Consider the following 22,521-nt stretch of genomic DNA (forward strand, 5'->3'; position numbering starts at 1 on the left):
GTGAGTCAGGGGAGCTGCCTTGTGTGGCCGGGGCGAGCTGAGGGGCAAACTGTTTTTGCCCCCCCCTTGGTCCTTCCCCACGTTACCTGCCAGGAAAGCAGGCCAGCCCGGACCCCTCCCGCCAGCAGCCCACGAGGCCCCCCCCACCGGGTTTGGGCCCCTCCGTGTCCCCGGGGCTTTCCCACCACGGGCCTCCGTCGGCTCAGGGCCCACGCAGGGCCGCCCTCTGCCGTCCAGGCCCGCCCAGGCCGCAGCCAGGTTCCTTCGGGGCTTGAGGCGGCGTGGGAGCCTCGGGTGCGGGTCTGCCCCAGAAGCAGGCCTGGCTGGCGCTGCAGGGCATCCGTGCCGTGCCGTGCCCAGGCCCTGGGCCCACAGCACCCACAAGCCTTGGGTCCGAGGGCGCCGGGCAGAATTGGAGAGGCGTCCAAAGGGAGGGGGAGGCCGGAGCCCCCTTCTAGGGCAGGGCCCGGAATCTCCAAGGGGAGCGGGATGACAATGCCCAGCAGCCCCAGCCGCCCTGCCTCATCAGGGCAGGCGTCCCCAGGCCGGGAAGCGCTTCTCTCCTTGCAAACCAGCGAGATGCCCAGCGGGCTGGGCCGGACTGGGCCGCTTTCAGTCAGGAAAGGGGGGGGTCTTTTTCCCGCTCTTTGAAGGGGGCCAAAGGGGCGAGCAGGTGGAGAAAACGTTTCCTCCCTTTCAGTTTGCAGCGATGGGAATGGCGACGCTCCCTCCTGCGACGTGCAGGGGAAGCGGAGCCCAGAGAGGGGCAAGCGGTGCCCCAGAAGAGGAAGGGGCATCCAGGCTGCTCCCCCCACGCCACAAACGCCCCCTGCATCCTCCTCCGCGGATTTCATTTCCTCGTTTATTAGTAATGCGACTTCTCACTACCCAAATCTCTCAACTTTGGCCGACGCTCTTTATTACGAACACAACTTTGAACGTTTCTCTGAGTAGAAAACCGCCGATGCGGCTGGGCTTGGAAGCATCCTGGGCCCTCCGGCAACCGGTCCCCGGTGACGTTCAATGGCGAAGAGCCGAGCCTCCTGCGGACGATCCTGATTGCGTCCTAGATTTACATCTCACCTTTCCGCAGGAGGAGGCCCCTGGAGTATCCAGCGAGGGGGAGAAAATAGTTACAAACGCAAGGAAACCCACGGCGGACGTGACTTCCCCGCCGATCTCACTTATGGTGGCTTAAGAAGTTCTTTTTCTCGGCCAGCCGTTCCTCGCCGAGGAAATTTCTGTGGCTTGGTGCCACAGTTAAAATGGCCAGCGGAGGAGTTGGTTTTCCTATCCTGCTTTGCGGGCAGGCTGCGGATGAAGGGAGCTAGGTAAGGGCAGACCCGCTCCCAGCTGCCCACGCATGCATGCGCCATCTGGAGCAGGAAGGACGCTTCCTTGCAGTGAGGCCGACCGGTCACCAGAGGCTGCTGGTGCATTTCCTTAGGCTGGGAGGCAGCAGACGGGCCTGAGAGACCGAGCCCCCCTCGCCCTTCCTGGCAGCCAGGGCCTGCGCAGAAAGAACCTGGATCCATCCGGCCCTCTTTCCTGGAGGATCCCTTCCATGCGAAGCGACGGGCACTTCCGTTCCCCCGACAGCGGCCTTGCCTTACCGAGCGAGGCTCGCCGTTCTGCACCTGGTTAAGAAAAACCCACAGAAGAGATCCTTCCTTGCCCCCTGCTCAGACTTTCATGCCCCAGAGGGTCCCCTTTGTCGGTCATTAATTACATGGCAGCCTCTAAAGCGTCGTTTTAACGGTTGCGTCTTGTTTTTAAGGGTGGTGGGTTTATTAGGGAGGTTGGATCCAAGAGGGTTTCCCCTTGTTCCTGGCAGAGCACTGCACGGCGTAGGAACGAAATGGCGAAGGTTTGAATATTTTTTGATCTCAGAAATTCGACTGCCTGGAATGCCCACCTCGGCCAGAATCCGGCGAGGGTTATTCTTGGCCTTGCTCAGGTGGTTGCTCCTGCGTGTAACGTGCAAGTGTTGCTTAGAGGAAGAATTCAGGACCTAAAATGGGGGGGGGGGCGTGAACGCGTAGGAGACCCAGACGGTCTTTGAGAAGTTACCACAGGCCAGGGAGTTAGGAGAGTGTTTAGGAGTCACGTGCGACGTATCTGTCTCCCCATCACATCTGCACCTCAGGCTAAACCGTGGTTGGGTTGACTAGGTTTACACATGTTTGCCCAAGAGTAAAACCAGCACATTACAGAAGGTGGAATGTGTGCATGAGAGTCCCATGGACAGCATCTTCCAAGGGCCTTCCCCCCCTTGCCACCCCCTTTGAGCTTCTCTCCCCAAGCCTCAGTAGATGCAACTGAACTGGACTGCCCCTTCCATGGATCCAGCCCTAGACTGCAAATTCTGCTGGAGCCCTGAGCCCTCCTTCCAGCCCTTATGCCGTAAAGCCCCCCCTTTGCGTGTTAATCGCACACCTTCCTTATTTGCATTTCTACCTGGCCGAAGAAAGACGGGCTTAAGACTGTTTTGCACAGATTCCCACCTCCGCCACATGGTGGGCACTGCAAAGGAATGCCAGGAGCAGAAATGACCCGAGGGGGGCAGGGGGGATTGGAGTTTCTGTTGCAGTATAATTCTAAATGCGTTCAATGTATTTCTAAATGCAGGAAAGGTCCACAGCTGGGTGCCAAGGAGGAATAATCCCGTGTTCCCCATGCCAAGGAGGAGCAGCACAATTCCTTGAAGTTTCACCCCGGAAAATGCCACGGAAGCACTTTGGGGCAATCCTGTTTGAACAATGCCGCGTCACTCCTGTAGAACAAAGTAGGCCAAAAGGAGGGCGTTGATGTGCACGCAGTGGGGGGATTGCAGGCCAGGAGGGTCCCCCACTGCTTTATGCAATGGAGGATGCCCCCCAAAATCCCCCTTGCACAGCTTGGTGGGGCGGGGTGCACAATCCCAGCCAGACTTTAGTCCTTGCTCCTGTAGCTGGGGCTCGTACGGGAAGCGCTGGGCTGAAATCTGCTCAGCCGTGGGGAGGGGAGCAGATGTCTACCTGCCACGGAGGGATCCAGGAAAGGCAGCCCCGTCCCAGGAGCCAGCCTGCAGGGCTGGCACGGTTTTCCTCCAGAGCCCGGGACCAGTCCTCCCCAAAGGGACCAGCCCGTTGATCCTCTCGCTGGTCTCCCATCCAGGGTGGCAGAAGCGAGTCAGGAAGGCTTCCCAACCTCCCTGGCGTGGTCACGTGGCCATGTGCCACCAGCGGAAGCCCAGGGAGGGTCTTCTGTGCTTCCCCTCTGGCGCACGCATGCCCAGCGGGTGGGAGTCCGCTTTAGAGGTCCTTGTCTGGCTCTGGAGCAGGGCTCTTCTTTCCGGGGGCCTGGCAGCCTGGCCTGGGTGGAAGAAACGGTCTGAGTACTGCCAGCCAGAATGTGGGGCGAGGCCTGCATGGGAAGGGCCCCCATGGGGAGAGCTGCAGAAGGAAGCTTATCTTGGGGCCTTAAGCAACAGCAGGCACTGAAGAGGCAGAAAGGTGGGATGATCCCAAGGCTGGAGAGCAAACAAAGTAGGGTGTAAAGGGTGCCCAGGGCCAGAGTTAGCTTCAACTCCCCCAACAGCTCGAAAAGGATCCCCAAGTAGCAAAGATCCCCCACACACACGTCAGAGCAAGCAGCAGCCAAATCGTACATGGCATTCCCTTGTCATGCAGGAGGGAGCCAGCGCCGCCAGGAAGACGGGAGAAGCGTCTCTTGCTCCGGAGCGATGATTCTTATCCAGGTACAAAGTTAATTCATTAATAATAAACTAAGCTTGTTTACTCAGAGGTGAGTTCTGCTGGTGCTGGCTGCGAAGCAGAGCCAAGATTGCACCAGGAGGCTCAAGTGCTTAAGCTGGTGAGCACCCTCTGTGATCAGCCTTGACTGAAAACAGTCAGTTAAAAAAAACAGGAGTGGGCCTCTTCCTCCAAAATGTGGAAGGGGGGCGCGGGGACAACTGCTGGCGAGATGCATGGTTGTGTCTGGAAGCGGTGGGGACAGGACACTCATTATCTTTTCGCAAAGCCCAGGCAGGGAAGTCAAAGTGACAAAGGAAGCAGCTATTAAGCCTTCAGAATACATTATCATGCTAATTCTTGCTAATTGGTCATGCCAAAATATACAGTAATTACAAAGGCCTCAAATTACCTTGTTCCACAACCCTTGTGAGATTCTCCACAATATTTAAATTAGCACTCATTTTGCCTAGAATTAATAAGATGGCCCTGGATCTTCTATCTTTCACAGGCGTCGCCCCCACCCACCCTGTTGAGCACCCAAGGGGACGCCCCCCACAGCTCACCCAGACCTAGCTGGAACTTGGTGGTCTCTCGTCCCCTGGACCTTCCGTCTCCCGGATGCCCCCAGGAAGGGCGAGGGGCAAAGGGCAGGCTGCCCAGGCTACGGTCACGTGGGGGAGAAGCTGGCAAAAGCAGTGGCCCAGAACAGAGTTTATCCTTTCCCCAAACCCTGCCTGCCAGCATCCAGGAGGCAGGGAGCGTTCCACGGGATGCACGAAGCAGAGGGCGGCTGGGGGCCTCCCTCTGCCTCCGCCCCACTCGTGTGCTCACCTCTGCCTGGGCGCCAAGAGCCCTTCCGGGCAGCCCGAACCAGCCCGACCAGGGAGCAGAAGGGTTGATTCGTCACTGTCACGCTTTCGGAAGGATCCGTCGGGAACCGAGGTGCTGGCTTGGGAAGGGGCCGCCAAGACCCCCACTGCTGTGTCCTGCCCACCTACCCCTCAAGTGGGGGTCCTTTCGAGGCAGGAAGCCCAGGAGACAAGAAGAGCCCCTCTGCTTTGAGGGCTTTAGTGCAGCCCATCTCCACATATGAAGGAGAAAGGAGTTAATCTTAAATCTTCTTAGCCCTGCGCAAAGTCTTGATGCAAGAGAAGCTCTGGATCAGAGATTTTCTTCCTGGGGAGTAGCTTGCGGGGGAGGGAAAAGAATAAACTGGCCTGTCTTTAGAATACTCAATAAATACCCGAAATGGGCAAGGCCCACGTCTCCTATTAAAGCAGGGGGGATTCACCCCCAGGTGACCGAGAGGGAAGGGATTAAAACTGTGACCGCTGGAGAGAATCTGCTCGTCTTTCGGGTCCTCCTTGGCAAGCAAAGAGGATTTTAAAAGCCAGATTGTGTGCAGGTGTCACGAGGGAGGTGAATTCCCCCTCCCTTCAGGAGAAGCAGCTGCTCCAGCCTGGCCTTCTGGAGGAAACGATGCCACAGGCACAGATCGCGGGCGTGCGCCCTGGATCGTTCCCTCGGTTTGTGACAGAAGGAGCGCCAGGATGAGCAAAGGCACCCTCAGGCACTCCCAGCCACGGACCGGGCCAGAAGGGGTGCCGTCTGCTCGCTGCAGTCTGACGGCGTCAACAGTGGGCTTAGCGAACTCTCGGAAAGGAATTACACATGGAGATCCATTCAGATGGATCGGCCTCCTTCTTCACACTTTCCCCAGCCTCTGATTTGGGGCACCGGCAGGTTCCAACAGGTGGTTTTCGCATGCATAAATACATGTTTTCCTTGCGAGGGAAATTCCAGTTGAGCCGGCCTGGCGGGCGTTTAGGAAGGCACCAGCTTTGCCTTTGCCAGAGAGAGTCCGGAATCGGCTGGCTGCCCCGCAATCTGCTTAGCCCCACTGAGCCGAGCGGGAAGGTCAGGGGCTGCTTGCCCAAAACCTCTTACGGCTGCTCCATCAAGCTGGAAAGGCACCCTCCAACCCCCCCCCCCGCCACACACACACCTTCCGTGTATCTTCTCGGCTTTCCAAGCTATCCTGAGCTGACCTGATTAAGCAGTGTGTGCTAGTTCATTAACAGCGGCGACCAGCCAGGGGTTCAAAGCACACCCGATATCGGCCGCTGATGTCCCAAGCACAGCCTGAAGAAACCAGCCCAGGGTGGGGGGCAAAGCCGGGGGGGAGGATTGAGAACCCGCTGGGATACAAGGAGGGCAGATGCTTTGAGCAGGGGCCCAGCACCCCAGGAAGACAGAGCAGGCGAGGGCAGATTTCCTCTGAAAACCTGGCTCCAGATCCCAGGGAAGGGCGGAACCAAAGCACACCTCTCTGTATGGAATCACTGCCCTAGTTGGGCACCCAGAGGAAATTTGGCTTATTGAAGATGTGGCAAGAAGAATTTCGAGGAAGTACAGTATCCTGCTAGAAGGGAGGCAGTTCCCGAGCTACCGAGGGCCCTGCTGGAAAGTGGTTTGGACACTCTGTCTGGAGAGGAAAGGGGAAGCTTGCACGGTGATAAAAATCGTGGGGGTTTTTTCCCCCTGTGTTGGGCACGCTGTACCCACAAGCATGGTTCTTGTTTTCCATGTTTCTTTAGGAAAAACAAGAGTTTGTCAACCAACCAACCAAAAGGGGAAAAAAATACCCCAACCTTGAGAGGGGGGTCAAAAGAGCTGGAGAGAAGAGGAGGAAGGCCCTCAGCGCAGACCTCACTCCTCAGGGCCCCTTAGTGGCAATGCAAGTGGACAGCTGTTGGCCGAGACCCATAGTGGCAGACAGACTCCAAGCAATAAACCCGTTTCGCTCACATTTCTGCGCCTCCCAACGCTCTGCAGCCACCCGCCCACCCCTGGCACAGTGTTTTCTGGAGACAGAAGTGCACCCACAGGAGCTGCTTCCTCAGTGGGGCCCGATATCTGCAGGCCGGGACAAGGCGCAGGACGACCTCTCCATGTCTTACACGGGCATGGGGGCTAGTGGTGGAACCACATTTCCCCCAACCCCAGACCATGGGGCTAATGGCAGGGAATCGGGGAGACTCCAGCAACCTCTCGAGGCTGTGGGGGCCCCACCCCCCCCAGAAGCGGGGCCGGGGCTGGCAGACATGGCTGCCTGTAGCCTTTGGCATACCCCCCTTCAGGCACAAAATTAGGGGCAGGCTGGTGACTTGCATGCCCCGCTCTCTGTGACGCAACGGCTTCCTGCTCCCTCAACCCAGCCATCATGCTGGGAGCCATGAAAACACCCACCTTTTGCCAGGAAGGGCCTGGTTCAAGGCCCCCCTCGCCAACCCAACTCTTCTCCCCAAGGCCCACTTTGGTTTCTCTCAACTCTGTTGATTTTCCAGACTGTAAACGGGCCATGTTGTTTATTCCAGACTCATGGATTTTAGGACACAGCCAAGGATACAAGGGATGGGCGGGCAGGAGAGACTGGCGCTCAGAGCAGTAAAACCCACGCCAAGGAAGCCCTTCAAAGCAACCACAGCGGCTTTAACGCTCACTTTCCCTGCGACGCCCCAGAACAAAAAGGGTTCTAGAGGGCGGCTGGAAGCCAACAGAAACGTTTGCTCCAGCAGCTTCCTTGGAACAGGACCTCCTCTGCGTACCGATGCACACAACTATCTGGAACTTGCTCCAGGGCCAAACTGCTCTTCAAACTCTGCAATGCTTGGCTGAGCGGGAAGGAGGGGAAATTGGGAACAGCAGACCCCAGGCTCTGAAGGACCAGGACGCTCCGTCCAAACCTTGGAAATCTGGCAGCCCCCAAGACGCCAGTGGGGCAGCGGTAGAGAAATGTGTTCTCGGTCCCCCCCCCCAGCACTCAAGGTCTTTGGCCGCCCTGCTGTAAAAATATCTGGACCCCCCAGCTGCCGTGCCGACGAACAGGAGGAACTGGCTGTTTCGGTGTGTGCCGTCCCTGAAGCGCCTTCCGGAAGCCATCAGAGGAGGAGCTGATCCGGAGGCAGTTTTCATAACCTTGTGCAAGATAGGAATTATACAAAAGGCTCCGATTTGATTTCGTGTTCTTGGCCTACTTGGCTGAAGCCTGCAGGGGAAGACGCCGAGCTCCTGCTTGGAGCCTCCACGGAGCGCATTCAGGCGGCTGAAGCAAGGGAGGCAGGATGGGCCTGCCAATTTGTTGATCTTAGGGTTTTTTTTATTTTCGCAAGCTCACCCAGTTTGTTGACCCGGGAGCAGGGCCGTGACTTGCAACAGGCTGCTGCGTTTTCATGGGAGTGTTCCGGAGCATGGCTGCTAAAGGTGGTGCATCTTCAAGGGTGGGAAGGAGGCAGCCAGGAAAGGCACCTGGGGTGCCAAGAAGAGGCGGGGAGCCGAGGAAAGATCTGACGCACCCGGTTCTGTTGGCTAAAGTAAACACACACACCGGTTTCAAGCCAACGTGCCAAAGGGGTATCTCCCCAACCGTCCTCCACGCAGCACTGACGCTGCGCTCACGTGTTCGCTCCCCTCCGCCTTCACGAGGTCCAGCTTGCACTGCCGCCTGGGACCCCAGTGCGACTCCCTCGGGGACAGGCTCCCCTTGGGGACGGTGCTGGGAGCCAGGCTGGAAGGAAACCTATTCCCTGCCCTCCTGCGAGATTGGGGTCAGAGGGAAGAGCTTAGAGGCGCTCCAGGGAGGGAGTGTGAATCACAGCCAGGACGGGAGAACCTGGGCAAACCCAGGGCTTTCGCTTGACCAGAGGCCACCCGTGCGACTTCATACAGCAAAGCAGTGCCACCTGAGCCCAGCCCCACTTCAGGGGGTCAGGAAGGGCTACTGCAGACGCAGGCTGGAAGTCCCCCCTCAGCTTAAGGCTGCGACCTCCTCCTCTGCCCCTCACTTCTATTGCAGGGGTCTCCACCACTCCCATGTTGCTTGCACCGCATCGAGCCGGCATGGGCAGACCTTTCGTCGCCGAGGCCGTAAAACCCTTGCAAACGATGCCGCGGGTCTTGTGAACGAACGTCCAATTCCCCTGCCTTGGAGCAACTTTCTCCTTGCAGCTCCCTGAACCCGGGTTGAAACGTTCCCAAGACATCAAGCTGAGAAAAGGTCACTTAGCCTGACACAGGGTCCGGCGGGGCCTTAAGGACCTCTGATGCGGTCAAGGGTCCACCTTTGCAGAAAAGCCGTTGGGCAGGCTTCTTCCAGGTCCCTGGACCCAGGTGGGGTCTCCATCTTGCCTGGACGGGATCCGACTCCTCGCACTTCCATCCTCCTTGCAGCACAGACGCCAATTCTGACATTCACCGCGGTCTCCCGAAAAAGCAAGAGACTGAAGGAATCCCAGCAGACTTACTTAAAAGGTTTATTTAACTTTTTTTTTAAAATTTGAGGTAAAATATTTCATATCAACTTCCATAACAAAATACAGAGCTATCAGATACCCCTGGAAAAAATATGTATATTATACATATATTTCTATAACATTACATCATATATATAATATATATGCAAACTTTTTTTTTTTGAAGACTTTATAGAAAGTGGAACGTCTAAAGGCACTGCACAAAAGCATGAGGACTACTTACATTTTTTTTTTTTTTACACACAATTTTAATCCTGCTTTACATGGACAAATACCTGTTTAGTCCTTCAGTCAGGGCCATCTCATGAAAAATTGTTTACTTTTTTTTAAAAAAAGGAGTGATCAGTAAATACTTTGCCACTTTTAACACTCTAAAAGTTGAACTTTTTTTTCTAAAAGAAAAAAAGAACCTAAGGGGATGCCCCTCGAACCCAAGACCAAATCTCCCTTCTCAGGTCCACCCGCATTCCTAAGGCGCAAAAGAAAAGGAGACACAGCAAAGCAGGGATGGAATAAAAGGCCCCCCCCAGGTAAATTCTCCCATCTGAGGGGAACACGGCACAAGGATACATCTCCCCCCTCCTCGTGTTCCCAAACAGGGAGGTAAGGGGTCTGAAGCCGCTGCCCCCCAACTCAGTGGCTTCCCTGCTTTGAGACCCCCTCCCACGCTGAGAATATCTTTGCCAAGGCCATTTGGTCAGCCTTTAACAGCTAGAAGTGGCAGCAGCCCCTGTTCACCCAGCCCCCCACCACGAAATTTCCTGGGGAGGGGGATATGGCAAACTCAATCTTCTTTCTAAGATTCTCTATGGCTACAACACATCAAAATAGCTTCCCAAAGGTACGAATGCGTCCTCAATTCGCGGCAGGCGGGGTCCCAACCCTCCGCACCGGAGCGGCTTAATTATTTGGCACAAAGAGCTGTCTGGGGGGCCGGCCCAGGTGCTCCCCAATGCAGCTGGCCAGGAGAAGGGGCCACTCTGCTGCCCCCCAACACCGGGCCGGAGGCACGCCCTCAATGCCCGTGGGCACTTCACAGCCCCCTCCTCCCCAGCCCCGAGCCGGGCCCTTTGATCCCTGAACAACATGGCCACCGCCCAGGGCAGGGGCTCGTGGGGAAGGGGATCCCCCGCCCCCCCAAACCCAGCTGCAGAGATCCCAAAGGGCACCAGGCGAGGCTCATTCCCGTTTCAGCTTTCTCACCCCCCAGCCCTCCAAATGAAACCTGCAGCCCCCCACCCCGCGTCCCCATCAATTCTGGCACTTGGGTTCAATAGAAGGAAAGTTTGCAAGTCCTGGTCAACGAAGGCCGTGCGTTTCAGTTCCTGAGTTTTGGGCCCGCCGGTCAGCCCCCCTCCTCTCAGGGCACCCTCGGAGGCCCTTCCCTTCCCTCCCCTTACCCCACCCCACGAAGCAGAAAGGGGTCTAAGGCTTTGACATGCAAGCGGGGGAGACGAAGCAAAGGGGGAGGGAAGAGCTTTCGCACCGTCGCCGGACGCGCCGCCCGCCTGCATCTAAGAGCAGAGCCCCGCCCGCCACCCGTCCACAGAACACACACGCAGCGCCCCCCTGCTCAGAGCCTCCTCGAGCGGGTCTCCCAATGGCTTTCTTCACATGCTACAGAAAGTGAACCCCCAGAAGCAGCCGGCCGAGCAGAAGGCCGGGGCTCTATTCACACGTTCTCCCGTGCACCCAGAAAGCATGTCCCAAGCAACTAACAGCCGAGCTTGGCAGAAGAGATGTTCAAAGAGGGGCACCACGACTTACAGCCTCCCCCCATCTTCTGAACCCAGAGGAATCTTAAGCGCCTCTTGCAAGGGAGGGCAAAGTCCCTCATGGACCCAGGAATGCAGAGAAGAGGGACGCTCTGCCTCCCTGCAAACCCCCCAAAGCCACCACCCACCTTTCCGTTTACCTCCCTACTCGAGACGTAGCGGTCCCCCCAGCTAAGACGCTTCCCGCACAAGGGCCACGTAGCAGCTTGAGCCCAGCACCTCAAGCCCCGGGCACTCCTGCTGCTTGGGCAGACGCCATGGAGAAGGCCCACCTCGGCCAGGTCCCCAGTGCTGGTGTTGCAAAGGTGCCACGTTAAGGCAAGATTCAAAAGGGCGGGGGGCCGCCCTGTGCTGACCCCTTCTCGGGTGCCCACACCTCTTTCTCTGTCTGGAGGCCCCCAAAGACCGGAACCAAGGAAGGAAGGAAGGAAGGAGCAAAAAGGGGGTGTCGTTAAAGGCATCTGGGTCTCGGTTTCGCTTCCTCTCCACGTCCCTGAAGGTTCAACAGCAGTACTCGTCATGGCTTCTTCTACAGTCGAAAAAGGTTATTTTAAAGGCGAGCTCCCCCCCATCCCCCCTCCCAGGTCTAACGTTTATGAAAGTCACCCCGCAGGCCGCCAAGCCCGCACGCAGCCAGCTCCTGCGTCCTTCGGCTGGCGAGCCGTCGACTTTGTCTTGCCTCCCCACGATTTCTGCTTCCAAAACTTAAAGACAGTCCAACGTCCCAGCCCCCAGCCCGAGGCCTCGCCCAGTGCGTCTTCCCCCGCAGACGCGAGAGAACGTCCAGTTCTGGCAGGGGAGGAAGGCCCCCTCTCCTGCCCCGCCGCACTCCCCAGAAGGAATGATCAACATTCGGACAAGCTCCCCCCGCCATCAAACCCCATAGAAAAAAGAAGGCGGGTCCGTCAGAGGCTCTGCTGCATTGATTGCGTAGAAATGGCCGAGGGGAGGGGGCTTTGCAAGCCACGGAGCCCCCCTCGGGACATGAAAAACTGGATTTCACCTGCAATGCACACGCGTGCACACGCATACACACACACACACGCACACACAAAGCAACCCCCCCACCCCGCAAGTTTAGTGAAGCCATCCTCGCCCTCCTCCTGCCGCCCCAGCCAGGAAAACCTTGCTACATTACAACCCAGAGCCGCCGGCCGAGCGACGGCCCCTCGTTCTAAGTATCCACTGCGGCCTTGGGGGCCAGGAGGATGTGCGGCGTGTCCAGGCTGCTGGCCCACGAGGGCTTCCTGCTCTGGGCCTCTTCGGCGGCTTCGGCCAGCCGGTCTCCGTTCCAGCGACGCTTCAGGCGCAGCTTGGGGGGCATGACGGCGTCCTCCCTCCTCTCGGGGGCTCCGGGCTCCCCCCCGGGTTCTTGGGCAGGCAGCTTCTCAGCAGCGCCTTCCTCTTGCTTGAGCTTCCTGACCGGGCCAGGCACGAGAGAGGCCCCGGGCCAAGCGGGGGCAGCCGGGTGCAGGAAGAGAGTCTTCTCTCGCGGCTCCGGACGCCGGGGCAGAGGGGCTGTGCCCACTTCTTCCTCCCACCCCGCCGGGACCCTCTCCGGGGAATCGACGCCGCTTGGCTCCTGATCCAAAGCCCGCTCCAGCTTAACCCGGGGGGGTGACGCGAGGGGCTGAGGCCCGGAGCCCCCACCACTCTCGTGTCGCTCCCGGTTTTTGCGCCCGGCAGGCGGGGGCTGCAGCTTAATGGGGAACTGAGGCTGATCCTCAGTGGGTAGCTGGCACGGCAGAGGGGGCACGATCAGGCCCGGATAGCGAGGGAAGGTCCTCGGGCTGAGGTGGTAGTTGAAGACGGAGCAGGCCTGAGAGTGCAAGTAATGCTTCATCTCCTCCGGGTTGAAGGAGAAGCAGCTGCTGCTGGCCGCAAAGGGGCTCACGCCCGAGGAGGGGCTGTAGGAGAAGAGGGTGGGCGTCAGCGACAAGGCGGGAGAGAGGGGCACGTTGAGGACCCCCCCACGGGGAGGGAGAGGGGACCCGGCGAAGGGGCTGTGCGCGTCTGGATAGAGCCCAGCCCGGCCGAAGAGTGGAAGCACCAGGTCCGACTTGCGTTTCGGGTGCCCGACCGCGCCAGAGGCGGCCGCCGTGTTGCGGGAGGCCAGGAGATCAACCCCGCGGTGCCAATCCGGAGAGCTTCCATCCAGCTCCAGCGCCGGAGATGACTTCTCGTCCACGCTGCCATTGCTGAGGGTCTCCTGGCCCGGCGGCCCCAGGGGTCTGCCGGAGAAGCGGCTCGGCTGGGAGTCTTCGGTGGGCGACTGGCCCTCCAGAGGGGGAAAGTGGAACCGGGAGGAAGCCGTCGGGACGGGAGGAGCGCTCTGTGGCACAACGCCTGGGGAGGAAGAGGAGAGGAGGGGTCAGCAGGAGGGTCCCCCCTCCAGGACACAAGCCACAAGCCTCCGAACTGCTGGGGGGCGGGGTCGCCAAAGAAGTGGAACTGGGCCCTCTTTATTTGGGGCTCCCCAGGAAGCAGGTTCCGGAAGTTGGGAAGCTCCCTCCACGGCTGCTGAATGCCTCCATTAAGATCCAGGCCTGGTGACAAGTTCAGGAGGGGGCTCCTCGATGCAGCCCCCTGCCCTCTTGGTAGACCCAGGCCCGTCTTCAGCAAGGACGCAACGCTAAGTTCACCCGAGCAGAAGAGAGTGCACCCAGAGCTGGGCAGCCAAGCGAGGGGGCAGAGGAGGCGACTTTCCACATCCAGGATCCAGGAAACACGTTCCTGGGCCCTCACATCCGACTCCGACTCCGACGCCTGCATCTGATCTTCCTCCCTTGCAGCTTTCTCCCACCTGGCAGGAGAGCCACCCGAGGAGATGCAGCCCTGGCCCTCTCCCTCCTGAGCAGGTTGGGGCGTCAACCTCCCCAGGCAAGAGGAAAGAAAACAAGCTATAATCACAGGGCAGCTTCCAGGGCTCCAGCAGCCTCTTCTGCTTACTGCCAGCCTCAGGGAGCGCAGGGTGTGTTCGAGAGGAATCAGGGTGAGCAACTGCCCGGACTTGTTCCTGCAGATGTCCGCACCACGGGAGTGCAGCTTTGCGCTCAGTGCCCGGCTTTTAGCTGAGGGCTGCTAGATCGGGCAGCCGGACCCGCTGCGTAAGCAGCAGTTCACGCTGTGGGGTAACCTCTACCCTGCCGTAAAACCGAGAGCTCTTAATCAGAAGAACAAGCCAGCCACCGTGCCCTAGGTGGAACACAGCAAAGACACAAATGCCTTCGAAACAAGGGGGAGAAGATGGTCACGGGAAGAGAGGTGCTTCCTCCCCATGGCGAGGAGAGAACAAGCGAGCAAGCCGCACAGGCCGGAGCCACGGATGACATGGCCTTGGCCTAGGCCGCCTGATCCTGGGGCAAAGAGCCCTCCAAGGGCCGGGGGATGGATTTTGGCCAGAGCCAATCCCTGCATGCTCTGGGCCATCCTGGCACAAGGTCTCAGCCGTGCGCTGTCACACTGGCGGAGAGAAAAGGCATGATTGCTGTGAGAAGCTGTGGAAGAGAGCTCAGGGCCTCCTCCCTTCAGGAAACCCACAGCTCCGAAAGTCCACTTGGAGCATAATCCTGGAAACCTGCTGGGCCCTCCCTCTTCCCAACCACACCCTCCACAGCCCGAAGCGTCCTTCAGGGAGACAGAGGCTCCTCTGCCCCACTTCCAGGCCTGGGGCGGCTACCGGTTCCCACACCAGGACAAGGCGTCTCTCTCGACTGCTTTTTCCAAGCCCAGCAAAAGCAGATGATCTAGGGTTCGCAGCTGCTCAGCTCAACCCTTGCTCCGCCAGCGGCCAAGCGCTGAATGCGTTACTACAACTGCGAGGAAAAAGGGCCTGCTGTGGAATTGATTTCTGAAGAGGTGCTTCAGAAGCAGGAGAGGGGCCCATGACAGGAACAGGCAGGTCCGGTCAGCACCCGGAAATAACCCTTTACAAATCAGAACGTGAGGCCAGCCACATCCCCACCGCCAGGATATTCCTTGTCCGCCATATCCAGACTCAATGCAGGGAGAACCAGATGCACGAAAGAGCCACTCCTGGATTGGGGGGAAAGTCACATCCCTGGCCCCCCAACGCCAGAGACCCAGCCAGAGGGAGGAACGGAGACCAACCACCTCCACCCTATTCCCACCCCCAGATGCTAAAGGAAAAACTGAAATACGGCAACTGCCAAAGACTGTCTGCACGTACTGGTGTCCTGGCCTTCGGACTCGGTGAACTGATGGGTCAATCGGAGAGACCCAGTTTCAAGTCCTGCTCAGCCGCAGAAGCTCCCTGGGTGGCTTTGGGCCAGTGACTGTCCCTCAGCCCAACCTACTCCACAAGGATTTGAGAGGGGAGGTAGGATATTCGCCATACACAGTCACTTTTTGGAGATGGGTGGCCATACAAATTGAATAAATAAATACATATCTAACCAACCAACTGGTCACTCCCACCCACCCCCAGCTTCGATCTAGCAGGGCAAGAACCCCCTGATTGCTCACCGGTGGGCCGGATGTTAAGGAAGGGGTAACTGGGCATCACGAGTTTATTGAAGTTGAACTTGTAGGTGAACCTCTTCCCTTTAGTCTTGTGGAGAATCCGCTTGTTATAATAGTACCTGCCAAACAAGGAAAGCCAGACGTCACACGCTTTGGGAGATGCCCGGGGAGAGATAGAGCAGAAGGGATAGGGATAGGCCCAGGCTGGCAGCCCTTTGGTTCGGCGAGTAGGGGCTTTAGAGCTGAATCCTGGGAAGGACACGCACACACAGAAAGGAAGAGCTCTGCAAAGCAGAGGCTTCCGCTCCATTATGCAAATGCAGGTTGCACCTCCTTGTTTGCTCTCCCTGACAAGGGACCAGAGGGCAGGTGGCTGTCAAGCGTGCTTAGCCAAGCCTCAGCTTCCTGGGAACAAAAGCCAAGGATGTGCCAACCGGGCCACCAGCGTTCAGCTTGGCGCCGGTTCAACTCCTCTGCCAACAGAGGGCGGGGCACAGGGAAGATCCTGAGAAGGCAGCCACAGGGACGCCAGCAACTTTGCCAGAGCTGAGCAAGGACCCCAGAAGCTGGAATTTTTTCATGCAGGCGGCTCCTTGGCAACACAGACACACACACCCAGGGAATCTACCCAGGACCAGGATCTATAACCCAAGAACCTTACAACAGGCAGGATCCTTGCCTGGGTCAGCCCTTCCAAACTATGGGGAGCCTCCAGGGGTATGGGCGCCAGACTCATTATATGCCAGGAAGGGTGAATAAATGGGCTTGAGTCACGATTGACAGGATGCAAGGTCTGATGAGTGCAAATGGACTTTTCAAACAAATTCAAGCAACTTTCTTAACAAAGGAACCCAGGGCTCAAGACACCGGATGGCAGGCCTGTTCCATAACCACCTCTCCCGGGTGTTTACTGTAAGACAGCTGGCTTTCACCAGGCCGTGGGTGGGCAGGGGGAAGAATCACCGGAAAAATCTCGAGATCCATCTACACCTGATGGCATTTGCTTCACCCTGGGTTACTTTCAAGGGTCCCTGGTCAACACTCCTGACCCCTCTTTCTCTGCCCACATCAGCCTCACCTGAGAGCCCGGCTCAGCTTGTCGTAGTTCATCTGGGGCTTGCACTTTCTCCGGCCCCACAGCCGAGCCACCTCGTCCGGGTCCTTGATGACAAACTCCCCGTATTCGCCCTGCTGCCAGGCGATCACATGCCGGAACTCCTCCTTCTGCAGCAGCTCCAGGATGAAGTGCCAAAGCTGGATCTGGCGGGAGCCCGGGCTGGATTCGGTCTTGTACGCCCAGTCAGGGAAATGGTAGCCTGCAAGAGCGAAAGGCAGAGTCAGAGATCAGAAGAGAAGCCAAAAATCCCTCCTCCTTTGAACAGACAGCTTTCAGCCTGGCAACCCGGCTAGCGTTCATTCAGTTGAACCACCCTTTGGAGACCCCCAGTACCTCTCCCCACCACCCTACCTCCTAAGTGGCTCCGAACAATTCATTCAATAGAAGAGAAATTTAAGCATGAGAATTTGTGGTTGATAAGGCCTATTTCCAACAGCCACCCCTGGGATCCCTTATTCTTCAACCACGAAACAGTGATCTATGGCCAAAAGCCCAGAACCGCAGACTCAATCTGATGCTGAGCTGAGTGGTGGAGATGTCACACTTTCTGGGGCACACCCCTCCGGCCCCAGAGCACTGCTCACTGCCTAGGCCGAGGCTGGAACGAAGGGGCCTGCCGCGGGAACACCTCAGGCAAGAAGGGAACAGTCAAGCTCCCATCTTCAGCTTGGTCCTCAGACAAAGGCTTCGCCATCTTCCCCACACTCCAGAGAAGCCGGAGCCCAAAACAGACCTGCCCAGGAAGCTGCCTTACCTCCGCCTCCTTCTGGTTTCTCCACGATGGGACAGCCTGCCTTCATTTCTGTGCTCCTACTAGATGTTCAACAAGGGTGGCCGGAGGCAAGGAAAAAATAGGAGAAAAAACCACTATTATCTCTCAATGCGTTATTACCGCACGTACACCGCGCATCCTCACCCAAGGAAACGTCCTCCGATGAGCTCCCACGAAGCACAATCCAGGGTTTCTTTCACTGCTTTATCAAAACTGTAATCGCACCCCACCCACCGTTTAGCTACCAATTGCGACTCCCGGGGCTGACACGCCTGCAAGGAGAAAGGGGGTCCCTCGCCTGCTGGGGCAGGAAGGGGGCCCAACCGCGTCTCCAGCTAAGGACAAAACGACAGCCCGTTCAGCTACCTTCTTACGTAAAATCCACAGGCTTCTCATCCACACGAGCCTGAAGGAGGAAGTTTAACCTCTGGCCGCTCTGCCCTCCGTGAACCACAATCAGCGGAACTGCCCCCGCCCCCCCCAAGCGACACAGATCGCAAGCGGGGAGAGCCGAGACAAAGCCCGGAGCCCGCCTGGGACGGCTCGACCCCGAAGCTTCCCCCCGCAGTCCTGCCCTGAAGGAAGCGGCGCCCCCTCCGCGCCGGAGAGGGGCCGGGCTGCAGCGGCGGCGGGCGGGGACCGCCGGCCGGCTGCCTGGGAGGAACGAGGTGCCTCCCGGGCGAGCCAGTCCGCCCTGTCTGAGGCAGCGCGCATTCTCGCTGGCTTCCTTCCCCTCCACCACGCCCGTGTTTGAACAGTGAAGTCACCGGAGATTATCCAGAGCCGAGGAGCGCGGCCGCCGGCAGACCCCCCCCGCGCCCTGGGCCGCCGCGGGAGCGAGCAGCGCTGGTAAAGGGGCCGCAGAGGGGCCGCCTGGCCCGCGCGGACAATGCCAATGCCAATGCCAATGCCAATGCCGCCGCCCCGCGAGCCCTCTGCCCGCGCGGCAGCCGAGGACCGGGGCGCGCGGGGGGCTCGGGGGACGGCCCGCCCCGACCCCGCGGCGCCCGCCCGGCCGAGCCTCCCGCGGGCGGCGGCGGCCCCCGCCGGCCCCCTCCCTGATCCTCTCCGGACCCCCGCCGCGCCGGGGGGGCGGCGCAGCAGGCGGCCGCCCGGGGCGCGAGGACGGGAGCGCTGCGCGCGCCGGGAGGGGAGGATGGGGGCGGGAATGGGTCCCTGCCCCCGGCCGGCGAGGGGCGGGCAGCGCCTGGCGGGGCAGGCCCGGCGCGCCGCCGGCCCCGGCCCGCGCTCACCTGACCGCGGGCCGGCTGGCCGGGGCTCCGTCGGCGGGTCGGTGCGGCCTGCCGGGCTGCGGCGGCTGCTGCTGCTGCTGCCTCCCGTCGCTCCTTCGCCGCAGCCGATCCCTCGCCCACCTCCAGCGCCAGCCACCGGAAACGGAAACGCCTCGTCGGTGGGTCGCCCGCCCACACGCCCTGACTCACCGCGCGCCACTTCCGGGGGAGGCGCCGGGCGGGCGGAGTGGGTTCAGGCGGCGCTTCCGGGGCCGCGCGCGCCACTTCCGAGCCGTCAGGGCCGCGGGGCGCGCCACTTCCGGGCGAGAATGTCTGGCCTCTCTGTCCCCTCCTCTCTATTGTCGGAAGTGTCTTCGCCCGTCTTCGTTCTGCGGGCGCCCATTCGCCGAAGGGAGAAAGGCGACTTTATCCCGCTTATCCCACGTTATTACGAAATTTCCCCCATTTTCCCAAGGTGCTCCTTCAAAAGGAAGGAAAAAAGATAAAGTTTACGGGCTAGGGAACTGTTAAAGCAGTGTTTCTCAACCTTGGAGACTTGTGTGGACTTCAACTCCCAGAATTCCCCAGCCAGCCCTTGCTGGCTGGGGAATTCTGGGAGTTGAAGTCCACACATCTTCAAGTCGCCAAGATTGAGAAACCCTGTGTTAAAGTATCAATAGAAGGCATCTTTTTCTAAACAGCCTACAAGGAGAAACCATCCAAATCTCTGTTATAAGCAGGACCAAACTTTGTATCTGGGGTGGGCTGTTTCCAAGGCCACCCCAGCCAGCCCCAGGCCGAGGGTCCGGCTTCTTTGCTCCGCATCTTGCTCAGCTGCGGTTGCTTCTCCAAGAACCCAGGCCGAGGCGCAGGGTAACCCTCTGCACGGACTCCGGAGGGCAGGACTGGCTGCGGAAGGAAAAGCTTCCTTCAACCCACGGACCTGCGACCTGGAGAAGGAGTTCTCCGAGCAGATTCCTGCCCTCTGGGCCGCGTCTGCCCTGGGCTTCGCCCTGGAGTCCCTGGAAGGTGAGGGGAGAAGCCGTCCTCCTGCTTCTTCTGAGGCAGCAGCACCTCACTGTGGGGAAGTGGCCAAACAGCAGGGCCGGCCTGCCAGCAGCTGGAGCGCCTCTCCAGGACTTCCAGGAGGGGCTCCTCCGCCTGCCGTGGCCAGGGGCACTGCGGGGAAGCCGCTCCCCTCAGAGCGGCTGCTGCCTTGCCCAGCACGTTGTCCACCCGGGAGAAATGAGGGACGGGGCTCTGCTGGCCACCGTTCACAGCCTCCAGTCGGGCCAATCTGCGCAGAAGGTATAAAATCCACGGTGCGCCTCTTCAGTGCCCGAGCTCCATCCCCGGGTTCTCCTCTAAACCCCTTCCCAAGGCCAAATAGGAATTAGAACCAAGGTTCTCTAGGGTGCCCCATGAATCCCGTTCTCTGGTCAGTTTCACAGCTGACCTAGCTGGTCAATTCCATTACCTCTTCAAGCCAGTTTTGGAAGCCTGATAGAAAAGTCCCTCGCTTAAGTTTCCCTCCTTATATGAGAGTAACTTAATACATTATTTAGACCACTGAGGCGCAACTAACTAGACAACAGATAGTCCTGCGCCACGTTCTCTCTGGTGTCGGGACTTCTCTGCCACCGCGATGGAACCAGGTCAGGGGTTTCAGCGAAAGTTTCAGACTGATCCTTTCCCTGGGAAGCAGGCAATGGGTTGTGTGTCCCCAGGGCGTACTTCTGTTGCACCCACACATTTCGCAAGTGACTCAGAGCAAGGCATGACCTCATAGCCATGGTGGAACCCAGCAGGCTCGGTTGCCTTGAGACCCGTGAGGGTTCCAGGGGCATCAGCTCAGCTGGCATCAGGATGCAGAGCTGGTTCTCTCTTAATCGGCGCCTCCGCAGGTAAGGCCAAATGCCCAGGGGATGACCTGTGGCTGCCTTGTGGCCAAGGTGAGTCTTTCACAGCCATGTCTGTCTGGGCTTGGGAACAAGGCAGCCCAGATCAGCAATGGCATGCTTGGGATCTCCCTTGGCCATTTCCGGATCATCCATGGCACCTTCAACTGGAAGGAGCGCTGGTCCATGTAGGCAACGTTGGTATCTGGGCACTGGTGGGCTCAATTCCCTGGCAGCCAATATTTGTACCTCTCTTTTCTTCTAGATCCAGCTATGAGAAGAACAGACGGTAAATATCTGCCTCTTTGTCTTAGTAAGGCAAGGCAAATGGGAGAGATCGTGGTGCAGGAAGGAGAAACCGGCTTCGGAAATCCCAGCCTTCTCTGGATATTTCCAAGTCGTTGGTCACCACGGATCTGCGGGCGCCTTTTGAGTGACACGGCATCACACGTGCTTTGCTTGGCATTTGCAGGCTTTCAGAAGATGATGAACATCAGAGGGAAATCCAGAACGAAGTCGAAAGAGACACCGTTGTAGGGGAAGGTGAGTGAAGGTTCAGAGGACAGATTTACTTCCAGGGCTTTCTAAAGCCCCACAAGTTTGGGGGCTCTGGAGAGATGCCTGCTTTAGATGAGGGCAGAGGGTGAAAGGCAAAGCTCGGTGGGTATGTGGGGGGCAGAGAGTGCCAGCTGACGTGTTCTTTGCTCTTCCTTTTCTGATCTCAGGTTGTCTTCTTCAGCTGCAGGCTGAACCAGGTCCAGCTGCTGCAAGTGGTAAGCCCCAAAGAGGTGGCCCCCAGCCCAGGTGCCCAAGCCGCTGCCATTGCTAACTCTGCCTCTCCTCCCTCAGCAGGTGATCCAGAAGCCCCCAGCAAGGCTCGTGCTCCCCCCTTGGTTCCTGACTCCTTGGCCCCCGAGGACACTGCCCCGGAGTCCGCCCTTCCAGCTCCTGTGCCTCCACATGAGATGGTGGCCCTCATTCAGGAGCTACAAGCGGCACACGAGTTCCAGTCGTCTCACTTCCAGGAGCGTAAGTTGGAAGGATGCCTTCCCCCGTTGCCCCCACCCTGCCTCTGTCGCTCAGCCCCTTGCGGGGGTCTGAGCCAAAAAGGCCCAGAAGGAAACATTGGGAGGGAACTTCAGCCTCAGGAGCTTCCAAACGCCTAGCCTGCCATGTGCTTGGCGGTGAGGGTTTCAGCGCCTTTCTGGAAAACCAGAATGCAGCCCCTCCGAAGAACAAGGATTTTGTGGACCAAATCTGGCCACCTGCTCCGTTTGCAGACATTTGCTCCCACTGGGCTTTGCTCCTTGCAGGCAGGCAGGACCTTCGCAGGTGCCACGACTGCCTGAAGTCTCTGAAGACCCTGAAGGAGCACCTGCAGGCAGTGAAGACCAGGCTGTGGCACGTCGAGGCGGCGCTGGGCATTTATGTCCCGCCTCAAGAGCTGGATCCGGAGGACGAGCTGGAGGGCCCGAGGGCCCAGGAGAGTCCCTGCGGCCCAGACTTCCCTCCCGCCCCCCCCTTGCCTGACGGAGGTGCCTGAGAGGGGAGGGGAGCAGGCGGGGGGCTGGCGAGCCACCTGGGAAGGGGGCAGAGGCCGGAAGCAGCATAAATAGAGGTCTGTGGTCCAGCCACACAGAAAATTCAGGGTGGTCTCTTCTTTTGCGCGCGGTTTCTCCAAAATTTCCTCTGCTCCTTCCCCCATGGCGGGGGGGAAGGCAACCTGGATAACCCTGCAGGAGCAGACCCCAATTCGGGGGGGGGGGGGTCGGCCAGGCAATCTGTAGCCGAAGAGGGCCGTTTATCCTGTCACCCTGTAAATGCGTTTTCTTCGGCAGCCTGCCACAAAGCAGAATGAAGACCGTTCAGGATAAAATAGGAGAATTCACACACACCCATCCCCAGCCAGCAGGAAGAAAAGCGCTTGCGTGCTGGCTGGGGAATTCTGGGAGTTGAAGCCCACCCCTCTTTAAGTTCCCAGGGGCGGGGAACCCTGCCTTAGACCCTGCCCAGGCTCCTTCTCCAGTGACGGCCGTGTGCGGAATCGGTGCCCGGGAGAGGCAAGGCCAGGAGGGCACCAGGGGCATTCTCAGGGCGCTGAATCAGCCCAGCCGCTGCCCCCTGCCAGGGCCTCCCTCCGGGCAGACCCAGCGCTGCCTCCCGGGGGGCTTTACCGCCGTCCTCGTCACCCTCCGA

General features: G+C 59.0%; 3 protein-coding genes across 8 annotated transcripts; 2 read left to right on the forward strand and 1 right to left on the reverse strand.

Moving 5' to 3' along the window:
* Positions 1-1,337: 1,337 nt before the first annotated feature.
* On the forward strand, positions 1,338-9,286 carry LOC112541903 (uncharacterized). 3 transcript variants are annotated; one of them, XM_088137074.1, is made up of 4 exons: positions 1,338-1,867; positions 2,629-2,785; positions 3,672-3,739; positions 6,335-9,286. In XM_088137074.1, exons 1-4 carry the CDS (start codon positions 1,859-1,861, stop codon positions 6,887-6,889), a joined length of 789 nt encoding a protein of 262 aa, XP_087993200.1. In that variant the 5' UTR covers positions 1,338-1,858; the 3' UTR covers positions 6,890-9,286. The 3 variants fall into 3 exon arrangements, 1 of the variants encoding a protein (XP_087993200.1); XR_015795504.1 differs by having other exon boundaries at positions 1,339-1,957; XR_015795502.1 differs by lacking the exon at positions 6,335-9,286 and adding an exon at positions 4,246-6,311 and having other exon boundaries at positions 1,344-1,867.
* Positions 9,283-18,807, reverse strand: LOC103067945 (ETS translocation variant 3). 3 transcript variants are annotated; one of them, XM_088137071.1, is made up of 5 exons: positions 18,638-18,807; positions 17,178-17,236; positions 16,385-16,622; positions 15,310-15,425; positions 9,283-13,170 (listed from the first exon to the last, which is right to left on the reverse strand). In XM_088137071.1, exons 2-5 carry the CDS (start codon positions 17,221-17,223, stop codon positions 11,999-12,001), a joined length of 1,572 nt encoding a protein of 523 aa, XP_087993197.1. In that variant the 5' UTR covers positions 17,224-17,236; positions 18,638-18,807; the 3' UTR covers positions 9,283-11,998. The 3 variants fall into 3 exon arrangements, with proteins under 3 accessions (XP_087993197.1, XP_087993196.1, XP_007438458.1); XM_088137070.1 differs by lacking the exon at positions 18,638-18,807 and adding an exon at positions 18,449-18,583; XM_007438396.4 differs by lacking the exon at positions 18,638-18,807 and adding an exon at positions 17,562-17,953.
* A 666-nt stretch (positions 18,808-19,473) lies between these two features.
* LOC148216340 (uncharacterized) lies at positions 19,474-22,498 on the forward strand. 2 transcript variants are annotated; one of them, XM_088137085.1, is made up of 6 exons: positions 19,474-20,331; positions 20,591-20,614; positions 20,798-20,868; positions 21,051-21,098; positions 21,175-21,354; positions 21,639-22,498. In XM_088137085.1, exons 1-6 carry the CDS (start codon positions 20,219-20,221, stop codon positions 21,866-21,868), a joined length of 666 nt encoding a protein of 221 aa, XP_087993211.1. In that variant the 5' UTR covers positions 19,474-20,218; the 3' UTR covers positions 21,869-22,498. The 2 variants fall into 2 exon arrangements, with proteins under 2 accessions (XP_087993211.1, XP_087993212.1); XM_088137086.1 differs by having other exon boundaries at positions 21,178-21,354.
* The last annotated feature ends 23 nt before the right edge of the window (positions 22,499-22,521 follow it).

The sequence above is a fragment of the Python bivittatus genome, unplaced genomic scaffold, assembly GCF_059951505.1.
Source record: "Python bivittatus isolate LINGU-HERP-01145 unplaced genomic scaffold, Pbiv_v1 ctg000180_np1212, whole genome shotgun sequence".
NCBI classification, from domain to species: Eukaryota; Metazoa; Chordata; class Lepidosauria; order Squamata; family Pythonidae; genus Python; species Python bivittatus.